Below are 26,328 nucleotides of genomic sequence, written 5' to 3' on the forward strand. Positions count from 1 at the left end.
ATATAATAGTCTTTTCATAAAAATAAATTTTTTTCAACTTTTCTTTTTTTAGTTTTTCCTTTAAATTGATATATTAAAAAAGTAATGATTATAAAAAAAATAAAAAAAGTTATTAAATTTTCACTTTTTTTAAAAATTAAAAATTTATTCAAACAAAAAAACTATTTTTTTGTTTGCATTATTTTCCTTTATTAGGGTTGACAACCTAATTCACCTTCGACAGGTTTTGACTTGACTCGATCTCATAGGATCATTTTTTTTTAAATCAAATTTCGAGTCAAATCAGATCAAGTAATGCTAAGAAAAATTCGAGGTCGAATTGATATTATATAAAAAATATTTTTTAAATTATATATTTATATTTAAATATTTATATTTTAAAAAATAATATTTTATTAATTTCAAATTGAATCAAATTAAATATAATTTATATAATATTAGATCTGGTACAAAAAAAATTAAATTCAAATTTAATGAATATAAAATCATGTCAGGAACAAAAACCCCCCTCCACCTAACCGAATTGCCAACCCGAGGACTTTTTTTTTCCTTTTATTTTACTTTTCCTCCCCTCGATCCAAACCATACCGGCCAAAATTTTCGTTTCTCACTGGGTTTAAGAATTCGGGTGGAAAAAAATGGCAAAGCACGAAGAGAAGCATGAGGAATCGTTGATGGAGAAGATAGCGGAGAAGATCCACGTTTATGATTCATCGTCATCTTCGTTAGATTCCGATGACGATAAGCCTTCAGCATCGTTGATCAAGGCCAAGTTCTGCCGTTTCTTTGGAAGAGAAAGGCCCGTCCACCTCGTTTTCGATGGAGTCAAACGTATGCTACAAAACCCTTTTTCTTTTTTTTTGTTTTCAATTCTTAAATGTGTTCACTCTATTATTTATTTATTTATTTATTTTGTAAGTCTTGGTTTTTAAAGCTTTGATTTTCGTTCCAAATCGGAGTTAAATTCCCTTTTTTTTTTTTTAATTTTTGGGTGGTGATAGAAGAGGTGGATCTGGCTCAGTGATTTATATCAAGCTTTCCATTTTGATTAATTGGTGTTGTTTGAGCTTAATTATGGTTTTTAATCCGTTAATATTTGTTTCAGCAGGAGCCCTTGGTGTTGCAACTGTGATATGGGTTTTGTTTGAATTTGCTAAAGAAGCTAAAGTGTTCAATGCAAAACCCATTATAAAGTAAGTGGAAAACAGAGGATGATACTGTTTTTCTTTCTCTTATTATCATTTTTTTTTTTTTTTGGGAAATAATAGCATTTCCATTGATTTACTGAAGCCAGTCACTGAGTACAATATGTTCTAGTTCAATTGGGCATACATCATACCATTGTTTAGTTTCCATAGTCACAAAAGCCATTTTAGCCAACCTCTGTGCTGCCTCATTCGCCTCATGTTGGACATAGTGTGCCTTCCATTGCATAAGCCTGGAGAGTTTTCCTTGAGCTTCCATTATCTGATTTCCTACCGCAGATAGATTACGTCCACGAGTTTGTGACCTGGTTGAAATAATATTCGCATCTCCCTCCAAAATAATGTTTTGACATCCCATTTCCTTGGCCAGCTCAACTGCTTTTGTGACTGCTATCCCCTTTATTATTTGTGCATCTGCGATATCTGGTATAGATTTAGAGACTGCTCCCAAGACTCACCCTTGATGGTCCCTGGCTATCGCCCCAACTCCTCCTGTCTTAGACCCTGCATTAAGTGCTCCATCAAAGTTGATTTTAACCTCATGTTCTCGTGGAGCTTGCCATCTTTCCACTGTTCTTGTCGCTGTATCTGGGTGGTTTGCTTGGGCGCTTGTAAATTCCTGAAGGCACTGTTTTGGCTGCTACTGTGTTTTCCACCTTTTATACTTTCATTCCTATTGAACCAAGCTGCCCAGCACATTACCAAAATATGGCAGAGTTTATCTGCTTCTGTGTTGTTTAATAGGGCTGTCAGCCACTCGGTATTGCTGTGTTCTTAGGTCTCCTGCCACTCTCTGCTGTAGCCAGTGAACTCCCATATCTCCTTTACTTTGTGGCAGTCTTTTACTGCATGGATAACAGATTCTTCTTTCTCTTGGCACCTTGGACATGTGGCATCATCTAAAATTCATCTTTCCTTCAGTCTTTCATACGTAGGCGCAATGCTTCATGACCCAATCTCCAAGCAAAAATCCTGATTTTCCTAGGACTAGAAAGCTTCCACAGTTTTTCCCAGTTTAGGATTAGTGATGTTACCTGATAGGTCCCCTACCATGCCCCTTGTGGACATGAATAGACGCATCCACTACATACGCTATATTGCCCGTTGGCAGTATAATGCCAAACCTGCACGTCTAGAAGGTCCCTATGGCCAATAGGGATTATCAAAATATCAATTATGGACTCGGCCAAGAACCTTTCACGTAGCTTCTCTTCATTCCAGCTATTACCTGGCCTTTTTATTTGTTCAGTGACCAGCTCCTCTGTTGGACTATGATCCTCCCTGGCCTTAGGTTTGAAGTTATTTGCACATGGAATCTAGTTATGCGCCTATACCTTGCTCTGTTCTCCATTTCCTACTCGCCACCGAGTCCCTAGTTGTAGCACTTCCCTTCCTGTCCAGATGCTCCTCCATATAATGGAAGGTGCAGTCCCAAAGTCAGCCTAAAAGAAAGATTTTACACTTTGCTTTGATCACCTTGTACATGAGTGAGGATTGGCTGTGTAATAGCCTCCAACCTTGTTTCTCCAATAGTGCGTTGTTAAAGGACTCCGTGTCATGAAAGCCTAGTCCACTTATCTTCTTTGCCGTGCACATATACTGCCATGATTTCCAATGGATGCCACCTTTCCCCATTGATTTCCTCCACCAGAATTTACTAATGATCATGTTGATATCATGACATAACCCCCTCAGGAACATAAAGCAGGACATGGCATAGGAGGACATTGATTGCAGGATCAATTTTAACGAAAACCTCCTTCCGTCCTAGAGACAACCATTTATATCTCCACCTTTTTATTCTTTTCTCCATGTTCTCCGGGATCCCTTTAAAAGCCCTTATCTTCCTTGATTTTTGGAATGAGCACTATGTGATGTCATTAATACCGTCTAACCATCCCCCAGCATTTAGAATATAGAGACAATAATTGGTTATGTCTGATCCTATAATACACCAATATTTATGAAAGAATAAAACTGGCATACCATCCGGGCTTGGAGCCTTTGTAGGGTGGATTTGTTTTGCAGCTTCATAAATTTCCTCCACTGTATATTCGGCCTTAAACCAATTATTCATCTCCTCTGCAATTCATGGTGAAATTGTTGCCAGTATCCTGTCCAGATTTGTTGCACCTTGGGATTTGAACAGTTCCTTAAAGTAGCTCACTGCTTGTTAAGAAATCTGGTTTTCCTCTTCGAGCCATGTCCCAGCCTCGTCTTCAATCCCATGTATCCTGTCGGTGTTTCTTCTTTCTGTAGCTTGGGCATGAAAGAATTTGGTATTATTGTCACCCTCCCTCAGCCACATTGTTCGAACACGTTGCCTTCAGAAGATTTCTTCCTTCTCCAAAAGACTGTTTAATTGAAGCTTTAATCTTGTCCCATTTTCCAATGAAGTTCCGGTTGTGGCCTGCATTTGTGACCTAGTCAGTGTTTCGTTCATGTGCTCTATTTCTGTACTGATTTTATGAAATTTTCCCCTGCCCTAAGCCTTGAGATTATCCAACACATTTCCCAACCTTTCACGCATAACACTGGTTCACCATCAGCCCAGCTATCCTCCACAACTTTTGTGGAATCAGATTCCACCACCCACATAGCTTCAAGAAACATTCTCTTCCTTTTTTGTTTCCATTTTGGTTTTGTATTTTGTGTATCTACCATAATTGGCTCATGATCTGACACTGAGCTAGTTAGGTTTCTTACCAGATGGAAAGGAAATATTTCACACCATTCACTGCTAGCCACGGCTCTGCCAAGGTGTTCTCTTATCTGGTTGTGCATGGTTTTGCCTCTTTCCCATGTGAACTTGGACCCTGAAAGCCAAGATCATATAGCCCCATTTCGTCAAGACCATTTCTAAGGTCCTCTATTTGCCACCGTGACCTATCCCCACCTCCCCCCTCTTCACTGCTCCACATTATTTCATTAAAGTCCCCTATACACGCCCATGCTTGATCATTCTGTCTCCTTAGTGCCCGTAAGAGGTCCCATACAGCTTTCCTTTCATTCATAGCAGGCTCTACATAAAACCCTGTCAACCTCCACTCTTTCCCTTCTATGTCTTTCACATTCATGTCTATATGGTGCTTTGAAAAACAATGTAAGCTCATCACTATTTCCTGCCTCCACATCATTGTTGTTCCACCACTTTTTCCTTCCGCATCCACATTAAAAATCCCTTGCATTCTACATTGTCTTCTAATACCGTCAATTTTTACATTATTAGAAATGGTCTCCATTAAGAATGCCACCTCGGGGTCTTCGCTCCTTAGGATCTTCTGAAGAGCATGAATTGTCCTTGGGTTCCCAAGTCCATGACAGTTCCACTCTAAACACACACAAGTCCCACCGTTTCAACATTTTCTGTATCATATAATACTTCATCAGCAATCCTTCCCGGTTTACTAAGAAACTCTATATCCATTTCAGTTACCTCATCATTCCCATGCCTTCTTTTTCTCCCAGTTCAACATGTTCACCGCTTCCTGTCTCCTTTATGTCGTGAACCATCTTTTTCCATTTTGGCCGTTTGGAGTTGGAAGCATGTTTTCCTGTTGGGCTCGGTTTGTGGCATCTTCTGTTTTGTCTCACTTGCGTGCATGTCACATGAAACAGTATTTTCCGTACTCCTAGTTTCCCATTTTCCCTTATTTGCCCCTGACCTGTCCTCTGTTAAGGATCATGTCCTGTCCTCTACATTCATGCAAGATAGTATGTTGTGTATCAGCTCCTGGTGACCCATCATTTTGTTTATCTTGTAGCCCAATTTTATTACTAATAGGAAAACCAGGTCCTTCCTTAGTCGTATGTGATACATCCCCTGGGCCCACTACCTCCTCAAACACCTTAAGCACTATAGGATGGGAATTGTGATCCCTGATTTCATGTTGATTTGCATGCAATGCGCCTAGATTTCAGCTTCCTTCCCCACCCTATCCCTAAAATCTTGCTGTTTGACGACATATGGATTACTTCCCAAATTCAAACTCCTGGCAACTCTTTTGCCGGCCTCCGCTGCACCCTTAGCCATATGGTGCCTCAAAACTGTCGTTCCCCTCTCCCACGTTGATGGATTGTTCATCATTGGTGATGCTCTAAGCCAATTGCCATATTGTTTTGGTAGTTTCGTGAAACTCCCCTCATCTCCACCACCTTCTTCGCAATCGTCTTCAATATGCCTTATTTTCCCACAACAGTAGCAGAAACTTGGCAGCCTCTCATAGCTAAGCCATCCCCATACCTCCTTTGATCCTGGTTCTGTGTTCAGCAAAACTGCCTTCCTAAGTGGCTTGGTGATGTCAATATCCACCCTCATCCTCTGAAACCTTGCCTATCCACCATCATCTAAACTTGCATCAACCAATCCCAATGATCCTATCTTGTTTCCTATGGTTCTTGCAGTTTCTTGGTTCCTCATTCCTAGAGGAAGACCATATACCTTGATCTAGAATGGAGCATGTGTAAACACATAATCCTCAGGCTTCATTCCTCCATCATAATCTCTTAATAGTATTAGGTTTTTATCAAAACTCCATGGCGATCTATCCATCACTCGTCTCTTATCTAATACTGAAGAAAATTTAAATAAGAAAAGGTTATCCTCCTGATCTGCTATCTCTACTTCTCTAGCTATTCTCTAGATCAGTTTCAAAGTTGTCTTCATCACTTCTTTGTTGAATGCACACTTTGTGAACAACTTTCCTACCGTCCATGCATCCCTGCAATCTACTTTATCTCCTGATCCGCCCACAATTGTTTCCACGCCTTCCTTCCCCACCTCCGTTCACTGTAAATTACTCCACAGTTCATCCAACTCCTTGTCCACACTCATAGTAATCCTTCCCACTAGCCTGTTCTTCGTAAACTAACTAAATCTCCTCAAAGATCACCCTATAGGCAAACCTGGGATCTTACTATTTTGAAAAGACAAGACTTACTTCCACAGAGCCATAGATCTCAGAAGACTATATGTGGATAATAAAATTTATCGCTTTTGTTGTTTAATACATAGTAAGTAGTAGTTGAAAATTCCATTGCTCATAGTAAGTAGAGATTGGCTGCCAGCTCCAACCTGATCTGCTTCTTATTCTAGTTTTATACTTGAGTTAAAATCTAAGTAACTGGTAAGGAACAAACCACTTGTGTGATTGATTTGGACGTTGTCTTCCAATTCAACCAATGAATCCCTTTGTTATCACCAGTAATTGCTTATCAAGCTCTTGATTTCTTGAGACAATGTGATTTTGCCAACATGAAAAACAGTTCATGAGTAAGTGGATAACTGATTTGATGAAGATTTCTCTTCCAACCTTCTATATCTCCCTCATGATTCTATCGTTTCGCATCTCTAAACCTTTGTTTGGAAAGAAACATAAAAAATATGAGGATAGAAAATTTTGAATTTTGTAGTTAGGTTTCATAACCATTTTTCTCTTTTGTAACTTAACCATGAGATTAAACACTTTTTCATCCTTACCCCTTTCTATTCTTCCCAGCAACCAAAATGATCTTTTTTTTTTTCTCTATCAACCATGCAAGGAAGACCAAAATATTTCTCTGAGTTTATAGTCTCTTGGGTCTCAAAAATGCTCTTGAACTCATTTTTTTCATCTTCTCTTGTGTTGCTGCTAAAAACAGTGCCTGACTTCTCAAAATTTATTTTCTGTCCAAAGCTAATTTCTTCATATGTGCATGCTCTTTATCCTTTCGCTGTTAATCCTAATCCTATTCATTTTGCCAAATAGAATATTGTCAGGGGCGAAAGAATCGTTTCTCAGGGACAAGCTTGACTAGCTTTAACTCCATGTAGCAATCCACCACTTTGATCCTTTGCTAAGATGGCAGATAGACCTAAGTTTACATATAAGAAACAAAATGACTTATTCCTATAGATAGACCTTTTGTATATAGTATTGAATATTTTCTCTTGATACCAATTGTACTGTTTTACTTGACCGATTTGCTATAGTACTTTTGCCTTCAGATGTATTTGTCTAACTAAATATAGAAGCATGTTTCTTGCATTGCACTTTTCTGGAAGTTTTATGCTAGGTAATGATTTGCTAAATGTTATAGATTCAATCTGTTCAAAGTCTGCCCTATGCTGCTTCTGGTGCCTACAACTGGGACAAGAGTTGTTGGAACTGAAGATATTGGTAGCCCACTAATCCCCGGGAACACAGCAATGAACTCTTTTCTGGTCAACAAAAGTCTGAGAGTCCATAAACTCAGTGAAAGACGGGAGATGGTGGGCACAGAAGCTGCTGCAATGAATGATAATATCAACTACAAGGCATTTCAATGTGGGAACTCTCCACCAAATAACCCAGTGGGCAGTAACAAAGGAAAGAAAAAGGGTAATGCTCCTGAATTATAGTGAAATGTTCAATATAGTATTTGAACTTTAAAATTTTTTAATGTGGTCTTAACCATGAATTTGTTCATTAATGTAGTACTCATCTCTATCCTACTTATGCTGCTTCTGGTGCTTACAACTGGGATAAGAGGTGTTGGAAGTGAAGAAATTGGTAGCCCACTAATCCCCGGGAACACAGCAATGAACTCTCTTCTGGTCAACAAAAATCTGAGGGGCCATAAACTGAGTGAAAGACGAGAGATGGGAGGCACAGAAGCTGCTGCAATGAATGATAATATCAACTACAGCGCATTTCAACGTGGGAACTCTCCACCAAATAACCCAGTGGGCAAGCAAGCCAATCCTTATAAGAGATCTTGTAACCCTGGTGAATATTGTCGTCAAGGTAACAAAGGAAAGAAAAAGGGTTAATGCTCCTGAATTATAATGAAATGTTCAATGTAGTATATGGACTTTAAAAATTTTTAGTATGATCTTAACTAGGTTTTTGTTCATTAGTAGAGTACTCATCTCTATCGTAATTAGCTTCAAATGATAATACGTGGCATACAAAAAACTCTTTAAGTATTATATTAATTAACAGATTCATAGATTAGGTATCATATTAGAGAATTTTAAAGTTAAAATATTACATTAGATATTTCACTATAGTTGAGGAGTTATTGATAAAATTAATAAAAAAGGCATGAGCTCCCCGGGGTTGAACCCTTCTTTGAGTACCAGTGGTTTCTTATATATTTTTCTGTCCATTAGCTGTAATAAGAACAATTTAATGTCAGTTTCAAAATGTTTATCATATGAATAAGTACTTTTAAGTTAAACAAGGAAAAGACTTACAGCTGGAAAGGATATTTTACCTATTCATTAATCCATTGAACTTTTACCTTTCAAGTCTTTGTCAGAGCAACCTGTTTCTCTGATGCTGCTCATGTCAGTTCCTCGAGAGCCAGAGCTGTTGCTTTATACTTTTCGTTGCCTAACAGTTGCTCTCCTGATTCCTAATTTCTTTTGTTGTAATGATTCCTCTTCCATCTCTGTTGAACCCCAATCTAACCTTCCGATAGTCACAAATATAGTTTTGATGGAAGAACTGGTCTGCGAAGGCCAGCACAAGAAAGGGATTCCATTGCTTACATCTTTAATTGTTGATTCAGTCACAATGGCTTATAAAGCAAGCAATGGAAGGATGAGCAAGAACCTTATGTTGAGGTGCCCAACCAACCATTTGCCGTCTAGCAGTTCTGGGTAGGCATCATTTCTTCCATCTGTTATATCAGAACGCACGACCCAAAGAAATGGTCTTCCTGCAAGTTCAAGCCCAAATGCAAGCTCGTGAAATTGAGTTGTTTCAAAAACGGTGAAGGTGCCAAATGCAACGTAGAGGACTGATTGTGGTATCTGTTGGTTCAGCCATTTCAGATAACTTGAATCTTCTGGACTTAAGTTTCCGGTTGAGTCTCCTGGCCGTTTTGGTGCCAACAGGGGGCCTATAGGTCAGATCGTTGGGGCCATAGCAAATGCTGCTGGCTCAAGTTCATAAGTTGAGTTGCAAAGCCAGCCAATCTGTCAACTTGATAGATTCATTTTTTTCTAACTAAGATTTCGAAAACGTTTTTTTGTGCATTAATGTTGCCTATGTAAGGTTGGCAATGGATCAGGTTGAGATGGGTTTTTGCACGTCCTGAACTCGACTCAATTTTATAACTACAAAACTCATATTCGTACTAAACCCGACCTGATACGAAATTAATAAAATATTATTTTTTAAATATATAAATATCAATAAATAATTAAAAAATAATTTTTTATATAAATATCGGGTCGGGTCGGATTTGCCTAATACCCGAACCCGATCTTCCCTTCATAATACCCCACCCGACCCGACCCAAAACTCGATTTTAAAAAAAAAAAACCAACCCTATAGGGTCGGGTTGGATCAAAACCTGTCGGTTCCGAGTTAGGCCGCCAACCCTATGCCTATGCAAGCCACACAAAGTTCATTATGCTCATAGGTGGCATTATTGGTGACAATCCGTCTTTTAATAGGAGTTCCCTCCAGCTTTTCTTAAGATTTAATCCTAGGTAGAAGGTTTCTTTTGGTATTGGAACTCCAAAATATATGCATTTTTTAAAAATGACTGCATGATTTAACTAAATTAAACTTCAAATTCATCCAAGGTAGAAGTTTACAAGGATTAGTTGTTACTTATTATATTTTTCATTTGAATCATCCAATTTTTCCCGTTTCGAAAGTTGATGCACCTATTCCGTGGTTATGTGAGTTGCAATAACGAGCAGGAAAGCTATATCTATGAAAGCAATAAGTAATCAACTAAACATGCAAAAAATCAAGACAAGGATCTGACCATCTTGATCAACAATTCCATCATCTATCATTTTTGGGAAGTTAAATCTCAACACCAAGAATGCAACTGCAGAGGAGAGAAGGCAACTCGCTTGATTCCATGCTTCTCTGCAATTTTCGTGGCCCAATCCTATGCTTTGATCTTTGCAATCTTGCTTTCTGATCTATTAATTTCTTCTATAAGCTCATCCACTTTCCTTGGCTTGACCTGCAACATTGCATCTGAAATCTTCCCTGGTTGCTTCCCATCCTCTGGTTGTTCCACGTCCATGTGGAATTGAAATAAGTCAAATCTGATCACCCAAATCTTCTTTAATTAACTAGTTGGATGTAAGTTTATCCAAGCTTAGTAAAAAAAATTAACAAAAAATTACCACTTTCTTAAAAAAAATAGAAAATTAAAAAAAAAAAGTAAATGGTATGGAGGAAGTGATGAATGTTATGGAATGAAAAGAAGAAGGAAAAAAAAAAAAAAGAGAAGAATTACAAATACTCTAAGCTTTTCACCACTTCTTTTTTTTTTTTCTCCTTTCCCCTTTTTCCTAGCTGTCTTTTTTTCTCCAAAAAATTGTAAAAAACCTTCCTCTCTGCCAAGAAGAAGACCTTTCAAAAATATCTCTTTTTCTTGGTGAGTACAGGCTATTGGATCAATTCTCGTTCAAAGGTCAAAGGTTAAAGTGCTTTCTTTTTATTTTAAAAGAGCAACCTTTAACCATTGGATTAAGATTCAATAGGAGATCTAATAGTCTATATTATTCACTGCAAAAGTTATATTTTTATAGCTTTTAAACTTATGAAAAGACCATTTTACCCATAATATAAAGTTTTTAGTATTTAAGCTATTTTCTTAGAAATCAATGTTTTCATGCTCATTTTTTAAATTTTAAAGCACCAAAAATCATGAAATATTATAAAATTGAGATCTAAAAATTTCGTGAAAACTTTGAGCTCAAAAAGACCAAATTACAAAAATGCCCTTAAAGGGTATTTTGGTAATTTCATATCTTTCAAGGTATTATTGTGATTTCAAATACACTAAAAATCATGAAATATTATGAAATTGAGATCTAAAAAGTTTAATTAAAATCTGAGCTCAAAAAGGCCAAATTATAAAAAATTATGAAATATTATAAAATTGAAATATGAAAAAGTTTCACGAAAATTTGAAGTTAAGAAAGTTAAATTACAAAAAATATTTCTTATAAGGCATTTAAGTAATTTCACACTTCTCAAGGTATTGTTGTAATTTCAATTGCACCAAAAAATTATGAAATATTATAAAATTGAGATTTAAAAAGTTTCACAAAAATCTGAGCTCAAAAATGTCAAATTATAAAAATACCCTCAAAAGGGTATTTTAGTAATTTCGTACTTTTCCAAGTGCAATACAAAATTTTAGTGTTTTAAAAATCTCCAAATTTAATTTTAAACCACATTTATTCCAATTATGTTGTGAATTTTGAGAATTAACCCGAATTTTATCCATTTTGATTAAGTTTTTGTGTAATTTTGACTTTGTTTGACTAATTTTAACTCTATTGACCAAATTTGATCGAACTTGACTTGAGTTGACTTTGAGTTTCTAAATGAGCTAATTTGTGGACACTTTATAGGTTGTAAATGATCCTTTTAAATGGTTTCAATATATGTTTGCAAATGAATTTGGATCAATCATGTTAAAAATGTTCTAGACAAAATTTGGTATCTAAAAAGACATTCCATAGAAAATTGCACTACTTTCAAAGATGCAATTTAGGTTTTAATCAACCCAGATCCTACAAAATTTAAAGAACTGGTTGGTGGTTATAATAATTGATGGCTGAGGAATTAAGGATCAAGATTTAAGGGTAAGGCACCAAGTAAGGGACTCCTTTAATTTAAAACTTAAAATACTATTAAGGATGTGAACTTTGAATTATATTTGAATGTTTGTTTTGAATGAATGGATATGATGTATTATATTCTCTCATGAATTTATGAATACTGTCATTTAAGGTTTTTTAATTTCATTTAAAGTTTTAGATGTTTAGGATTTTCCTAAAAACAAAGAAGAAAAACATAAAAAAAAATTATTGGATTTGAATAAAGCCCCACATAATTAATTTTAAAAAAAGTAAAAAAAAAACCCTTAAAAAAGAGAGAAAAAGAAAAAAAGAGAGTTTTCTTTCGTAATAAAAGGTGAAAAGAGTCTCGAAAGAGTTGGCAATAATTATTAAAAATAAACTTATCAAATACCTTCACACTTTTTTTCAAATCAACTGATTTCACTCATCAACCATAATCTCTTAAAAATCATAAACTTGAATTTGTGAACCTTACCTTCATTTAATAATATTAAAATGGTAATAATCTTTTCCTAAGCAATGAATAATGAGACAACTAATTTCAAAACATAAAAGAAAAATTTTAAATTCCTAAAAAAGCAAGCAAATGCAACATTTTTTTTAAGAATTTGAATATGGTAATTTGATGTGTCAAGGTTATAGTCCAAAAATTACCAAGATCGAAGCCACCAAAATCCTTTTAGCATACTAGTCTTTTAGTTTTTTACCCTAAAATTGTCCTTATCTAGTGTCATAAGGCATATTGACTAAAAAAAAATATCTCATTGCCCTTTAGACAACTTGAGCTATAGTCAACCTATTCTTTATTATGAAATAATATGAACTTTTTAACATCCTAAACGAGTTCATTCTATATGACCTTTTTTTTTTTCTCACATTAACCCTCATTAAAAGTGATATGTCAATGAAGCATCTTTTCTAAGTTGTGGTGGGATGCATGCAAAGAAAAGAAAGAAAAAAGAGAAAGAAAAAAAAAAGAAAGGAAAAAATGAAAGGAAAAGAAACAAAAGAAAGAGAAAAAATTCTTTGTTTGTGACATCATACACTTGAGACATTCAAATAAATCCAAAAGGTCTTAATAAATTTATAAAGAAATCAATGAAAGAAAATTAGGGAGTTCAAAAAGAATTAAAGTAAAAAAAAAATTTTTTAAACCTTTTTTTTTAAAAAAAAAAATTATTTTTCAAATTTGAGTAGCTGTACTTGAGATAATAAATGACTATTTTTCATCATCCTTTCACAATATAAGAAATTTATCCCTTGCTATCCCTTTGAGCTTAATAAAATTCTTTCAAAATAAATTCTAACCAAGTATTTCTTTCCATACGATGGGACAAAAAAAGATGCATCTAAGGGTTAAGAATGATAAAATCCAAAGAAAGGACCTTACATGTTGAAAGTAAAAGTCTAATAAGAGGTTCCCAAAAGTTTTTAATCCACTTAAGAAATAAATAAAAAAGAAAAAATAATAAAGTAAGAAAAGTGAAAGAAATGAAAAAAAGAAAGAAAAAAGAGAAAATGAAGAATGAAAGAAAAATAAAAGAAAGAAAATGAGAAAAAATGAATGATTGAGTGGAAAATATTAGAAAATTAAAAGACATATACCCCAAAATAAATCCTTTAAATGAAAAAAGATCCTTAGTTTAATCACCTTCAAACACTTTTTTTGGGCTTATGTATCCCATTCTTTGAAAACTATAACCTTAGCCTATGTTACGTCCTTAGAAAAGTTCATACTGTATCAAGCATTGATACTTAAAATTAAAATACTTCTTTTTGAGAAATGGCAAAAAACCTATGAATCTTTTATACTTCTTTGGACAATTATCTCATTTTAGATAAATTTAAATTCTTAAGTACATGGTCTAGTAATAATAAAAAAAAGAGGAATAGGGCTTTAAAGTGAAAACCCTACGAAAAGATAGTTAAAGTAACCGTAAAGGCCTTAAAACCATTCCAAATATTAAGTACAGATAAATGCTAACCAAAGATAATCCAAACCTTTAAAAAATTCAAAAGCTTGAAATGCATAAAAATAAATTGATTTTAAAAATTTGAGCCCCATCTCTAAATAACCTTTCAAAATTCTAAGCACATCACAACTGACGTTGACATCAATCAAAATGTCGCATTTGGATAATTAAGAAAGTGTTGAACATATTTTCTTTTCAAGGGATCCATGCTTTCTAAGAAAAAACTTATATTTAATTTGTGAGCCTACATGAAAAAAGTATACATCGTTTTTATCCTCTTTAGGTGGTGAAACTTTTTTTATTTAATTGAAACCTCCACGTGTTGAACCTTCTAATTCTCTAAAAAAAAATTGTCACTTTTTTCATTTTTAATAGAGAATGCCAATTCTTAAGAGATTTCTATAGTCATATTTGTTCAAATATTTCATTCTTTTTAACTAAGAAATTGAATTATGTGAGGTAAATTTTGTTGATCATTTTGGAAACTTTTGAATAACTAGTCACTTTTTATTGTATAAAATAAAAAAAATCATGTTGTTAATTTAGATTTAGAGAAGAGAATGTTTTTCACCAAATAATTAATGGTGTTGAAAAAGGAAGAGAAAAGAAAAAAAATGTTTTTAGGAATGGTTTGTCTTATTGTTTTCATAATTAAGTCCAAAGCATGTGTTGCATGTTGGTAAATACTCAATTTAGGATTAAACATTTGGATGGTTGTTCAATTCAAGACTAAATATTTTAACTTATACAAATAAAGATCAAACGTTATCGACTTGTAACAATGTAGGATTTTTTAACAAAAATTTTGCTATGAAAAATACGTGTTGTAACAACGTGTAAAAAGATTAAAAGTCAACTGATCTAGTACTTTAATGCTGATTTAGATTTCTACTGATTGTTCTTGCAAAACAAGACAAATGGATAATTTTTAGCAAGGAAAAACAACAAAGCCGCAATCTTTTGAACAAAAAAGATGAACTTGAAAAAACCAGGCCCAGTTGTTTATCTCTTTCTTTGATCTTGGTGCCTGAGATTGTAAATTTTTTTAAAGAAAGAAAGTAGTAGGCCTTGGAACCTTATCCTGTTGAACAACTTGTTGCAATTATTGTTGTCGATATAATGGATTAATTTATTGTTGCGATTGTGGTTTCTCTTATAAATAGTGTAGTTGTTGTCGATTTTTAAATTGGCCAAAAGCTAAAATAGAAAGAAAAATGAGAGTTAAAGGGGAGCCATTCACTGCTCGTTGTTATCAATTTAGAGTCCTTATTTCTACTCCAGTATGTTTTGAGGTTAGATTTGTAACACAATTCTCTCTTTATCTCTCTTCTCATTTTGATTTTCTAACAAACAAAAAAAGAACAACTTTTCCTTTTGCTTTGTAATTTTTTAGCAATCAAATAAGCTACAATTTTTTTTAATAAATAGTAATATGATTACTCTTCATAAAGATTGCTTTAGGAATTTTTACCATAAAACAAAGATTTATCTCTATGAACACATTTCATCATTTTTTTATCAATCTGATTTTTTATCTTATCTTAATCCCTTTATTAGTGATCTTAAGCCTAAACAAAGTCCTTTTGGCTTTACCCAAATTGACCCATTATTTATAGTATCTCTCACTTCAATTTCACATCAATTTTATTGCATTTCTTTCTCTTCTTTTTACTTAACTAGACCCCCTATCAAAATCATTTAGAAAGAAAAACGATAAGAGATTAAAAGCTAGTAGTAAACCCGTTCTTGATCAAGCTAAATTTTAGAAGCCATTTTGCAACTATTGCCTAGATTCATTGGTGAAAGCCCAAAATAAAAACTGACCAAACAAACAAAAAATGTATTAAAGTAGCCCTAAACAGTAATTTAAAGGCTTCAATTGAGTGCTTGCTAAATCAATTTTGCAAACTTGTAGAGTTATAGTTCGTAAACCTTAAGCCTAAGTTTGGATTGAGAGGAAGGGGAAAAAAGGAAAGAAAAATAAAGGAAAGTAATGGAAGCAAAAAAACCCTTCTTTTGTTTAGATAAACTTTTAATTTAAAGGAAAGAAAATAGGTGAAAACTCAATAACTTTTGATTTCTCTTGTAATCTTTATTTTTTTAATACCCCAATTTGGGGAAAAAGCAAAGAAAAGGAAAGTTGAAAAAAATTTATTTTTATAAAAAGACTAATATATCCATATTTTTATTATAATAGTAGATTTAATTAGATAACTAACACTTCCTACAAAAATAATTTCTTTTTATAACTATTTTATATAATATCATAGTTTATAAATATTTTATAATTTTTTCAAGTCTTAACAACAAAACAAGCCAAATTATTATCAGAATAAATTAAAAGGCTAAATTAAACACAAAATTATAAGTAAATCAATAACTAGCTAGTACATTTTATCATATTAAACATGTTCAATTTTGTTTAAAAGGATTTGTTTATAGAAGATAGGTAGTATAAAAATATGTTTGTATATTATATGTTATTTGATAAAAAAAAGTTATAATTGAAAAAAATATTATAATGAATTATTTTCTTTTTTTTTCACTATTTATCCAAATATTAGTTGTTAAAATTCCTTTTATTTCTTTTCCTTTATTAATTTTAACTATACAAACAAAGAGTACATGTAACCTTTTTTTTTCGTTAAAAAACTTTCAATTCCTTTCATTACCTTTTGTTTCCTTTTCTTTATTTGTATATATCAAAATATAGCGTAAGTTCTTTTAGTTCCCAATAGAAAGGATAAAGAAAAAGAGAAATGAAAATGAAAAAAGGCAAGAGCCTTTCCATCTGTCATTCCACATAGGAAACTTAATTTCATGTCATTTTTATCTACAATGAATTTTAAATTTAATAGTGTGTATCATTCACAATAAAATTTTTGTTAAAAAAAATTTATATTGTTATAAGTTAATAACGTTTAACGTTTATTTGTATAAATTAAAATTTTTTGTCCTAAATTGAATAACCACATAAATGTTTAATCTTAAATTGAGCATTTACTCTTGCATATTTCATGTTTGTGTGTTGAAAATAAAAATAAAAGAAAGCATGTTGAAAATGAAAGGAAAATCAAGAAAACCTATTTGAAAGCCAAGAGGGTAAAAACTAGTAAAGAAACAAGATGCAATAAAAGAGGGCATAGGAAAATGGTAAGTTTAGATCATTTTGAAAAGATTTAATTAAATGAGAAACGAGAGATAAATAGATTTTAGAGAATTTTCTTTTTAAAAAAGATATTTTTTGGTGTTTATTATTATGTTGGGCCACATATATCATAAAATTTTTGCATTTGCATAGGCATTGGCATTTGTGAAATGAAGTCATGTGATTGTAAGGAGTACTAAAAAAAAATTGATTTTGCAAATTTGCATTTATATCTTTATGGCATCCATATCATGAATATCGATGTTTGCATTCATAAAAGTAATTTGCATCGTGGAAAATAAATTTGCTAGTAAGAAAATTTGCCATGCATTTTTTTTAATACATTTGTGTCATAAAAAAAATTTCGTATCATTGTAAAGTCATTTACATGAAAGGAACATTAGCATATGCATCATAAAAAAAGTCACTTGCATTTGCATTAAGCATTTGCATCATTAAAAAGTTCTATTATAACATGAATTCTTGCTTTTGCATAAAGACATTTGCCTTCGTATCATTTGTTGAAAATAAATATTAGTGTCATGATTGCATTTGTCAACTTTGTAAATATTAAAAAAAGATAAAAAAAAAAGAAAAAAAATAGATTAAAAGTCTATCAAAGGAAAAAATCAAAAAAGGAAAGAAATCTCCTAGTTCAAGAGATAAGAAAAGCATAGTCTACCAAGAAAAAGGATGAGGGAAAGAGTTTAAAAAAGAGAGAAAATAAAATAAAGAAAAAAGAAAAGAAAGAAAAAATGAGGAAAAAAAAGAAGAAAGCAAAAATAGATTAAAAAAGTATATCATGGGAAAAGAGAGAAAAAGAAAGAAAAAATAGTTTGATGAGGGGAAAAAATAACATAAGAGCTCAAAGAGTTAAAAAAGGAATCTACAAAAGAGAAATGTTGCTAAAAAAATGAATAAAAAGGATGAGATATAATAACAAGTCGAACAAATGTCAAAAAATTTTGAAAAAAAAGAGATGATAATTAAGCCTAGTTTAATTGATATCAAGAAGAATTAAGCCAAGTTTAGGTACTATTGACAAAAATTAAGCCTAGTTTAGCTAGTATTGAAAAAAATTAAGCTCAGTCTAGATAGCACTTATGAAAATTTAAGTCTAATTTAATTGGTATCGAAGAGAATTTAGCCTAGTCTAGCTAACACCAATGAGAATTAAACTTAGTTTAGTTGGCAACAAAGAAAATTAAGCTTAGTCTAGTTGGCACCCATAGAGAATTAACCCAATCTAGCTGGCACCGGAGATAATTAAGCCTAATTTAACAACGTATAGGCTCATAAACTAGATCACAGAATATGAAAAATTTTGAAAACTGAGAAAAAAAAAGGTCACCACTAATCTTTTTGTTAGGTATGATTGACTACTTAAAAAACTTTTTTTTTTAATAAAACCAGAAAAAGAATTTAAAGTTTATAAAAAATATATTTTGGTCTTTGAAAATAAAATTGGGTTCAGAAGTACAGCTCTGTGTGAAAAAGAATTAGCACCCTATAGCGCCCATTGAAAAACAATACTAATTAATCATGTGTTATCTTTAGTTTTAGATAAAAATGATTTCTATTTGAAAATTGCTAATATTTCCCTTCACTTTTAAAAAGAATATCAATTTTATTAATAGTATTTGTTTAAGAGAATTGAGAAAATCTTTTGGTTAAAAAATTACCTTGAAAATCTCTAACATCTAGGTAAAATTTAAACATAACTCTTTTTGCCCAAGATTCACCATAACATTCCTTAAAAATGAAAATAACTTTCTTTATAGATGATAAATGATGGTGACTCTCCAATATCTAAACAGAGTATCAAGAATTATTTCTCTCAAAATATTATTTTAATTTTATTTCAAATTTCATATTTTGAACAACATTTTTTCGTAAAAAATAGTTTATATGAAAAATCGATGATGCTACTATTAACCAATAAATAATAATTGAAAGACGTGAGTGTGTGAAATGAAAGCAAGCAACAATCTAAAAATAAATATATGCAAATGCGTATTATATGTGATGATGAGATGCAATTTTGAAATCAAGTCCTTAAATAAAAAAAAAAACCACCCAGACTCCTTAACCTCTAGGCAGAGTTCAAGTGCGATTATTTATACTTTAGATCCTATTTTTATTTTTTTTTGTTCAATGTTATTTTTATTGGATTAAAGAATTGTATGAAAAGCTTGATGAAATAAAATCCTTTGGGCAGCATTCGAGAATAGATTACTTCATATAAGATTCTATATAAATTCTTAGAATTTTAGAATGGTTTAGGTGAGGGCATAGGTCAACTTTTTTAGGGTTTGAATAGTTTTTGGGTCTAGATAATTTGGGGTTGTAAGTAGGATTTAGGGTTTAGATTAAATTTAGGGTTTTATGGGTTTTTAGGATTTAAGGTCTTAGTTTAAAGTTTCAAGGTTTAGGATTTCAAGATTTAAAGGTTTAAGGTTTTAAGATTTAGGATTTTAGGGTTTATAGTTTTAGGGTTTAGGGTTTTTTTGTCAGAAAAATTAAAATTACTGATAACTCAAATTTAATCAATCATTCTCAATATTTAAGCGAACTTTCAAAATAAATTCAGTTTTTATAATTCTCCTTTTTCTTTAAAAATTTTATTTTAAATGCAACAAGGGACAAATAAATAATGCAAATACAAACTAAAAAGTTCAAATGACCAATTTAATCCATCTTATACATATTTAAACTTATTTATCTTTTTTTCATCATTTACTTTCTAAAATAAAATTAAAAATGAAAAACATTTTATTTTTATTTACAATGATTTAAAATCCCTTCAACATTCAAGTAGGGTCTCCAAAATCTTTCTTTTAAGAATATTATTTGTATATTTTTATTTTCAAAACAATAATAATAATTAATCTATTAGAAAAAATTATATAAAAAATATAACATTAATATAGGTACTAACAACTTTAATTTCATAAATATTATTTAATTTTTCAAGACATGCATTGTTTTATGTTAGGAGATATATATGTATGCTTATAAAAAATATGAATATGGTAATAACGTTTAAAAGAAAGAAATAATACCCAATAAATTAAGCACTAGATCCCAAGTTCAATAGTCCATTTAGCTTAAAGAACAAAGTTACTGGGTTCAAAAAAAGTTTGGGTTGAAACCAACAGAAATCAGGTTGGGCCACAAATTCCTTTCTTTTTTTTACTTAAACGGTGCAAGCTTACCAAATTGCAACCTTTTTTTTTTAAAAATAAACCTTGTTCTTTTTTTTTTCAATTAGTTTCCTCCCTACTCTTAAAAAAAAACCTTTCATCTTTAAACAAAAAATCAAACAACCTTTTCTTAATCCCAGTTTTCAGTGGCTTTGCTATATAAAGAACCGTCACTCATCGTTCGTTATCAACACTGGCTGACGTTATTTGACTCTCAAATTTCAGTCGTGAACTCATCTCAATCTCTTCATTCAAATCCAAGCTTAGATTCCTCAAATATTGGCCCCAAACTCCTAGATCTAAACCCAAAATTTAAAACTTCAAATGGCCGAAAATATTTCTTTTGTCATCCAATCTATCCCAAAACTGAAATATGATATTTTTCTCCTCATTTCCACCAGTCTAGATAATCCAAAAGTTGCCTTGCCACCACTAACCCTTTATGCCAACTTTCTTTTGCCATTGCTATCCTCTAATATTCTTCTTCACCTAAAAAAAAAAAAAAACCAAACCTCTCAAAAAAATCCTTGCCGAACTCCTCTTCTCTTTTTGCTTCTTAGGTTTTACATGTTTTTTTATTAACTTTAGTGCTACTGTTCCCCAATCCAAGGGATATGGTTTTTTTATTTGCTTTTTTTATTAAGTGCTATGGGTTTCGTAGCTAAAGAGGGCTCGACTAGTTCTTTTTTTATGGTGGTTGTTTTAATGGGGTTGGGATTTTGGTTGAGTGTGGTTTTTGAGTGTGCTACAATGGGGTCTATTTTGGTGGTGGGATGGTTTTAGGTGATGGTAGAAATCAGGCAGTGGTGGTCATAGTTGACTTTGTAGGGGAATCAATAGGGGGTTGTTTTGGTTATATAGTTTAGGGATTAGGTATTCAATTTTTTTGGCTTTGGCGTTATGATTGGGCTGTGATGCTATGCAGGGTTAGTGGTAGTGATCATGAAGTTTGGTGGTTTTGGCTAGATTGCTAATGGTTGGTAGGTTTGTGTTAAATTGGCTACAGTGACATTGATTTTCTAAGTAATTTTAGTTATTGGGTATGGTGGGCTAGTGACAATGGTAGTGGCTGTTCTTTAGTGCTAGCTCAATTAGGCAATTGAGGATAATTTTCGGTGGTGTTGGGTGATGGTGATTTTGATATAAAATAGGTTAGGAGCTGAGATTTTGGCTTTTGCCAAATGGGTTGCTTGGGTAGTGTTGGTGGCTTTTTAGTTTATGGTGGAGAATGAGGTTGGTTTTGGTTGCTTATGTGTCTATTGGTTGAGGCTATATAGTGGTCAACTAGTGTTTGTAGGCTGTGAGTAAGGATATGTTTCAAGTGGAAATAGCTAAAGTTTTAAGTTTTTGCTTTGGCGAAATTTTTTTTTTCTTTTCTCTGTGTTTCAAGGGTAGGTTTGGGTATATAGTCAAAAAAATAGGGATGGTAGAGGGATTTTTTAGGTGAAAAAAGGGTTGTTGAATGCTTGGTAGTGACAAACTGTAGACCTTTTTTGAAGAAATTTTGCTTTGCTTTTTGTTTGTGTTTTTTAGTCGAATGCCCCCAACCTTTATTAGCAATTAAAGGGAAAAGCTTGCTGCCTTTGTTCTAAAAAAATTCAGAACCTTGTCTTATTGTGGCATGAATAGGCAGATGGTGATGGTCTGTGCAATTGTTTACTGGCCATTACCTGTCTTTTTCTCTTTTTCTATTCTTTTTTTTTTTTGCTTTTTTTTGCAATTTTGTAATTAATTTGATTAATTCTTAAATAATAACAATGAAATTCGGCTATTTGGCCCTAAAATTGAAGTTTTGGCCTAAAAGATTTATTTTAACTTTTTTTGGGCCTTTAACCTTTAGTGATTGAATTTTGACCCAAATGAATTGGACTTTAGTCATGCAAAATGATCTCAGCAACAATTAATTTAACATGAGTCCAAGCGAGCTTAATTTAATTTAGACTTTTTTAATTGACCCAAATTGGAAATTTTGGATCAAACATAAAATCAAACAATTTTTATAATTTTTTATAGGTTCTAAAAGTTTTTAGAATTTATTAATTTTTTTCAAAATTTTTTAAATTTTTGAAAAATTTTTAAAATTATTTTATAATTTTTATAATTTTTGAAAATTTGTTATAATTTTTTAAAAATTTTAAAAATTTTTAAATATTTTTTTAAATATTTTTATAATTTTAAAAATTATTTGTATTATTAAATTATTTTTAAAATTTTGAATTGTTAAAAATTTATTAGAATTTATTAGAATATTTTTTGAATTTTTTTGAATTTTTTTTATGTTGACATGGCATTGATGATGTAAAGCACTGATTAGACTTTTATTACACATGTCAACATCTTATTGGATGTTCATATTATGTCAGTAAAGTTGATTAATGACGTTAGTCTAAAATACCGATATGATAACAATTTGAAAGTTCAGGTACCAATATGACAGAAAAATTCTTTAGGTACTAATGTGATAAAAATTTTAAAATTCAGGAGCCAAATATATATTTAACCTAAAGGAGAACTTTTGTTAAGAAAGAGAAATTATTATTACAATCTTCACATACAACCAAACTTTTTCTTTTTCAAAATGAGATTTTTAAAAGTTTCCAGCCTATGTTTATGAGAGCTTTTTTTAAATAGAGATTTTTAAAATTCCTTATCTATGTTTAAAAGAATCCTTTTCAAAATGAGATTTTTAAAGTTCCTTACCTACATTTATAAAAGCTTTTTTCATGTGAGATTTTTTGGAGTTCCCTAGCCTATATTTATAAATGCCGTTTCAAAAGTTCCTTATCTATGTTTATAAGAGCCTTTTCAACATGGGATTTTTAAAGTTCTCTGCTTATGTTTATAAAAGCCTTTCCAAAGTAAAACTTTTAAAATTTCCTACCTATATTTATAGAAGCCTTTTCAACATGAGATTTTTAAAGCTTTCTACCTATGTTTATAAAAGCCTTTTCAACGTGAGATTTTTAAAATTTCTTAGCTTTTAGTTTTTAAAACTTCAAAAAAATTGAAAAAAAAAACAACAAACAAAATAAGAGAGAGAGAGAGAGAGAGAGCAAACAACAACCCTTTTCAATCCTAGTCTAGAACAAAATTTATGTTTTTAGTTTTTATATTATCTTTTATTTTTAGAAATATGTATAGAGGGATAGCTATAAACACCTAATTTTGTTCAAATATAATTCAACCAATTGTAAAGATCTTAGAATTTAACTTGGTTTAAATCTAATATTTCTTTAATTTTGACAAATGTTTAAAATAAAAAATTAGACTAATTTGACCCCAAATGCCCAAGGTCAAACTTGGTTAAACTTAGTCAAATTAGTCAAAATTGGTTAAACCAGATAAAACTCTAATCAATTTTTAAAATTCACAACAATTTGGAATCAATATGGCTTAAAACTGAGATTTGTAGTTTTAAAGCACTAAAAATTATGATTGTACTTCTAAAAAGACAAAATTACTAAAACACTCTTTAAAGATACTTTTGTAATTTTATTTTCTCGACGTTGAATTTTTGTAAAACCATCTAGATCATAATTAAACATTATTTTATAAGTTTTGATATATTAAAAACCTTGATCGCATATTAAAATATATAAAATTACTAAAATACTTTTAAGATTTTTTCATAAATTGACCTTTTCGAGGTTGGATTTTTATAAAAGCTTCAAATCGTAGTTTTATACTATTTCATGATTTTTGGTGTATTAAAAACTTTTATCATACCTTGAAAGATATGAAATTACCAAAATACTTTTATGGGTATTTTCATAATTTCACATTCCCAAGGTTGGTTTTTTGCGAAACATTTTAGATTGTTGTTTTATATTATTTCATGATTTTTGGTGCATTAAAAACTTTGCTCGCACATTAAAAAATATGAAATTACTAAAATGCTCTTAAGGGGTAATTTTATAATTTGACATTCCTAAAGTCGATTTTTCACAAAAACATACAAATCATTATTTCATATTATTTTAGGATTTTTAGCACTTTAAAATTACAAAAATGAAGAAGGGACCATATTTCTTCAACAGAATTGCATAAGAACTGAAAACTTTTTAAATAGGGGTAAAATGATCTTTCCATTTGATTTCAGTAAGATTAAAAATGCAACCTTTGGTCATGAGTATGCTAAACTATGAAATGATCTTAAGGTGGTTCTTTGCAATGAAAACAAAGGAGAAAAAATAGCTATTAAATGAAAAATCAATCCAATGGTTCCATTAAATTTGCATGGCTTATAAATTCATTTTTAAGGGTTGGAAGAGGGAAGGCTTTTGAAGGAAAAAGAGGCAAAACTAGGGTGTGGAAAACAGTGGAAAATATTTTAAAAATAGAGAAAAATTTAGAGAAGCTTGGAAGAGGCATAATTTCTATTACTTGTTTACATTTTTATGGCATTCCATAACATTTATTATATTTTTCATATCATTTAATCTTAATTTTTTTTCCTTTTTCTTGAGATAGTTATAATTTTTCATCTTTTTTTGTTTAAGCTTAAATTAAGTTTTCATCCAACTAATCCATAGTTGTGTTTAAAACTATAAGGATCAAGCAACAACAACAACAATAACAACAACAACACAACAACAATAATAATAATAATAATCCACCATTATTTATCATTGGTAGGATTGGCCAAGCTCCTATTGTCCATGGTTGAACTTCCTCTTGGCCATTCTTGGTTGTTTTCTTACTTCTAATAATGTTTGTGAATGTTTGTGAATGCTATTTCATATGTTTAATGCATGAATGTTGGTTAGTTTAGTGGTTTGTATTTGTTGTTTGGCTATATATGTTTGGTTTTATGGTTTCCTTACTATATAATTCGTTACATGTTTGATGAAATTTCTCTCATGATATAAATGCCTTCATATGATAACATTATAAATGATTAATGTATGTTTTGATCGAATGAAAAGATATATGATTGGAAATGTGCCATGAAGGCATCTGGCCAAGCCATTCCCATGTTTAGACAAAATTCGTAGCTTGCTTAGTGGCTAAATGTGTTTGTTTTTTACTTATTTGATTGTGTTCTTTCTTTATTTATCAAATTTTCTAAGTGTTTGGATCTAGTTTTCAATGAATAAAATGCTAGTTTAGTAGACTTTTTTTGGTGATTTTGTGATTATTTGTATGAATTCTAAAACAAAAAAAATGATGGAACATGTCCTTAAATTTTTAAAACCCTTAGTTTTTTATCCATTTCCTTCATATTGTTGCATACATATTTAATTTGTAATATAGTTTCAAAAATACCTTGATTTGTAATAAGCTTATTCCATAGTCATGCATTTTCCATTCATCAACATTTACATTTTTACTAATGGCATTCTTGTTATTTATTTTTATCATATGAACCCCAAATCACCTTGAAACCTAAACCAACCATAAACCCTAAATTACCATGAAACCTCAAACCCTAAACCAAACCATAAACCTTAAGCCAAAACCCTAAAACGTGAACCCAAACCATAAACCATGCTCTAAACCCAATCCCTAAACTTAAACCCTAACCCTAAACCTATCCCAAACCTTAAAAATCCAAACCAATTTCTCAAACCTTAAAACCAAAGTTTGACCGCCTTCATACATTTTCATCTCATTTCACTTTATTATTGCATGCATTATTAAATTACTATACATTCATATCTTGTCATATTCATATTTAACCATCATGCATTCATAATTGTTATTATGTTTATGCATATCATGTATATGTTTTAAAAATAAGTTTTTAAAGAAAATATTTTTTAAATAAGATGACATCTAAAGGAAAAGTAACTTTTGAGATCTAGCTTAAATATATGAAGACTCTCGATGGTTATCATTTATGCAAGATGCTATCTTGATTTTGTGGGGCAATATGAAAACCCTTAAGTTAGAAATATTTTTGAAACCCTACCTTAATATGAGAGAGTAAAAGAAATATCTCGATTTAAGACATTTTCATATTTATCCAAAAATAAAATGCTTTGTTTCCAAAAGAAAAAAAAAATTGATTTGCTTTCACAAGAAAAGAAAAAAAAAATTCAAGTTTTGGAATAAATAAAGTAATTAATTTTTAAACATTAGAATATGACCATTTTTACCAAAATCAAAAGATAACATGCAATCAATTGATACCGTCTTCAATAAACGTTGTGGAGGTGCTAATCTTTCCTCACACTTAACCAACTCCTAGATCTAACTTTATTTTCATAAA

The 26,328-nt window shown here is 31.3% G+C and overlaps 1 protein-coding gene and 1 pseudogene across 2 annotated transcripts; one reads left to right on the forward strand and one right to left on the reverse strand.

Moving 5' to 3' along the window:
- The first annotated feature begins 513 nt into the window (after positions 1-513).
- LOC149511869 (uncharacterized) lies at positions 514-8,471 on the forward strand. 2 transcript variants are annotated; one of them, XM_089753813.1, is made up of 4 exons: positions 514-831; positions 1,106-1,193; positions 7,284-7,564; positions 7,661-8,185. In XM_089753813.1, exons 1-4 carry the CDS (start codon positions 639-641, stop codon positions 7,993-7,995), a joined length of 897 nt encoding a protein of 298 aa, XP_089609939.1. In that variant the 5' UTR covers positions 514-638; the 3' UTR covers positions 7,996-8,185. The 2 variants fall into 2 exon arrangements, with proteins under 2 accessions (XP_089609939.1, XP_089609940.1); XM_089753814.1 differs by having other exon boundaries at positions 515-831; positions 1,109-1,193; positions 7,661-8,471.
- Positions 8,382-10,220, reverse strand: LOC111316323 (UDP-glycosyltransferase 83A1 pseudogene; annotated as a pseudogene).
- Positions 10,221-26,328: the final 16,108 nt, after the last annotated feature.

This window comes from Durio zibethinus, chromosome 24 (assembly GCF_047325235.1).
Source record: "Durio zibethinus cultivar Kanyao isolate XHJ-2024 chromosome 24, ASM4732523v1, whole genome shotgun sequence".
Lineage (NCBI taxonomy): Eukaryota > Viridiplantae > Streptophyta > Magnoliopsida > Malvales > Malvaceae > Durio > Durio zibethinus.

What these genes read in the sequence shown, in the direction of transcription:
- LOC149511869 (XM_089753813.1), top strand. Translation starts at nt 639, where the DNA reads ATGGCAAAGCACGAAGAGAAGCATGAGGAATCGTTGATGGAGAAGATA. An exon ending in AATGCAAAACCCATTATAAA is followed by an intron (nt 1,194 to 7,283) that starts GTAAGTGGAAAA and finishes TAAATGTTATAG; the next exon opens with ATTCAATCTGTTCAAAGTCT. An exon ending in TAACAAAGGAAAGAAAAAGG is followed by an intron (nt 7,565 to 7,660) that starts GTAATGCTCCTG and finishes TCATTAATGTAG; the next exon opens with TACTCATCTCTATCCTACTT.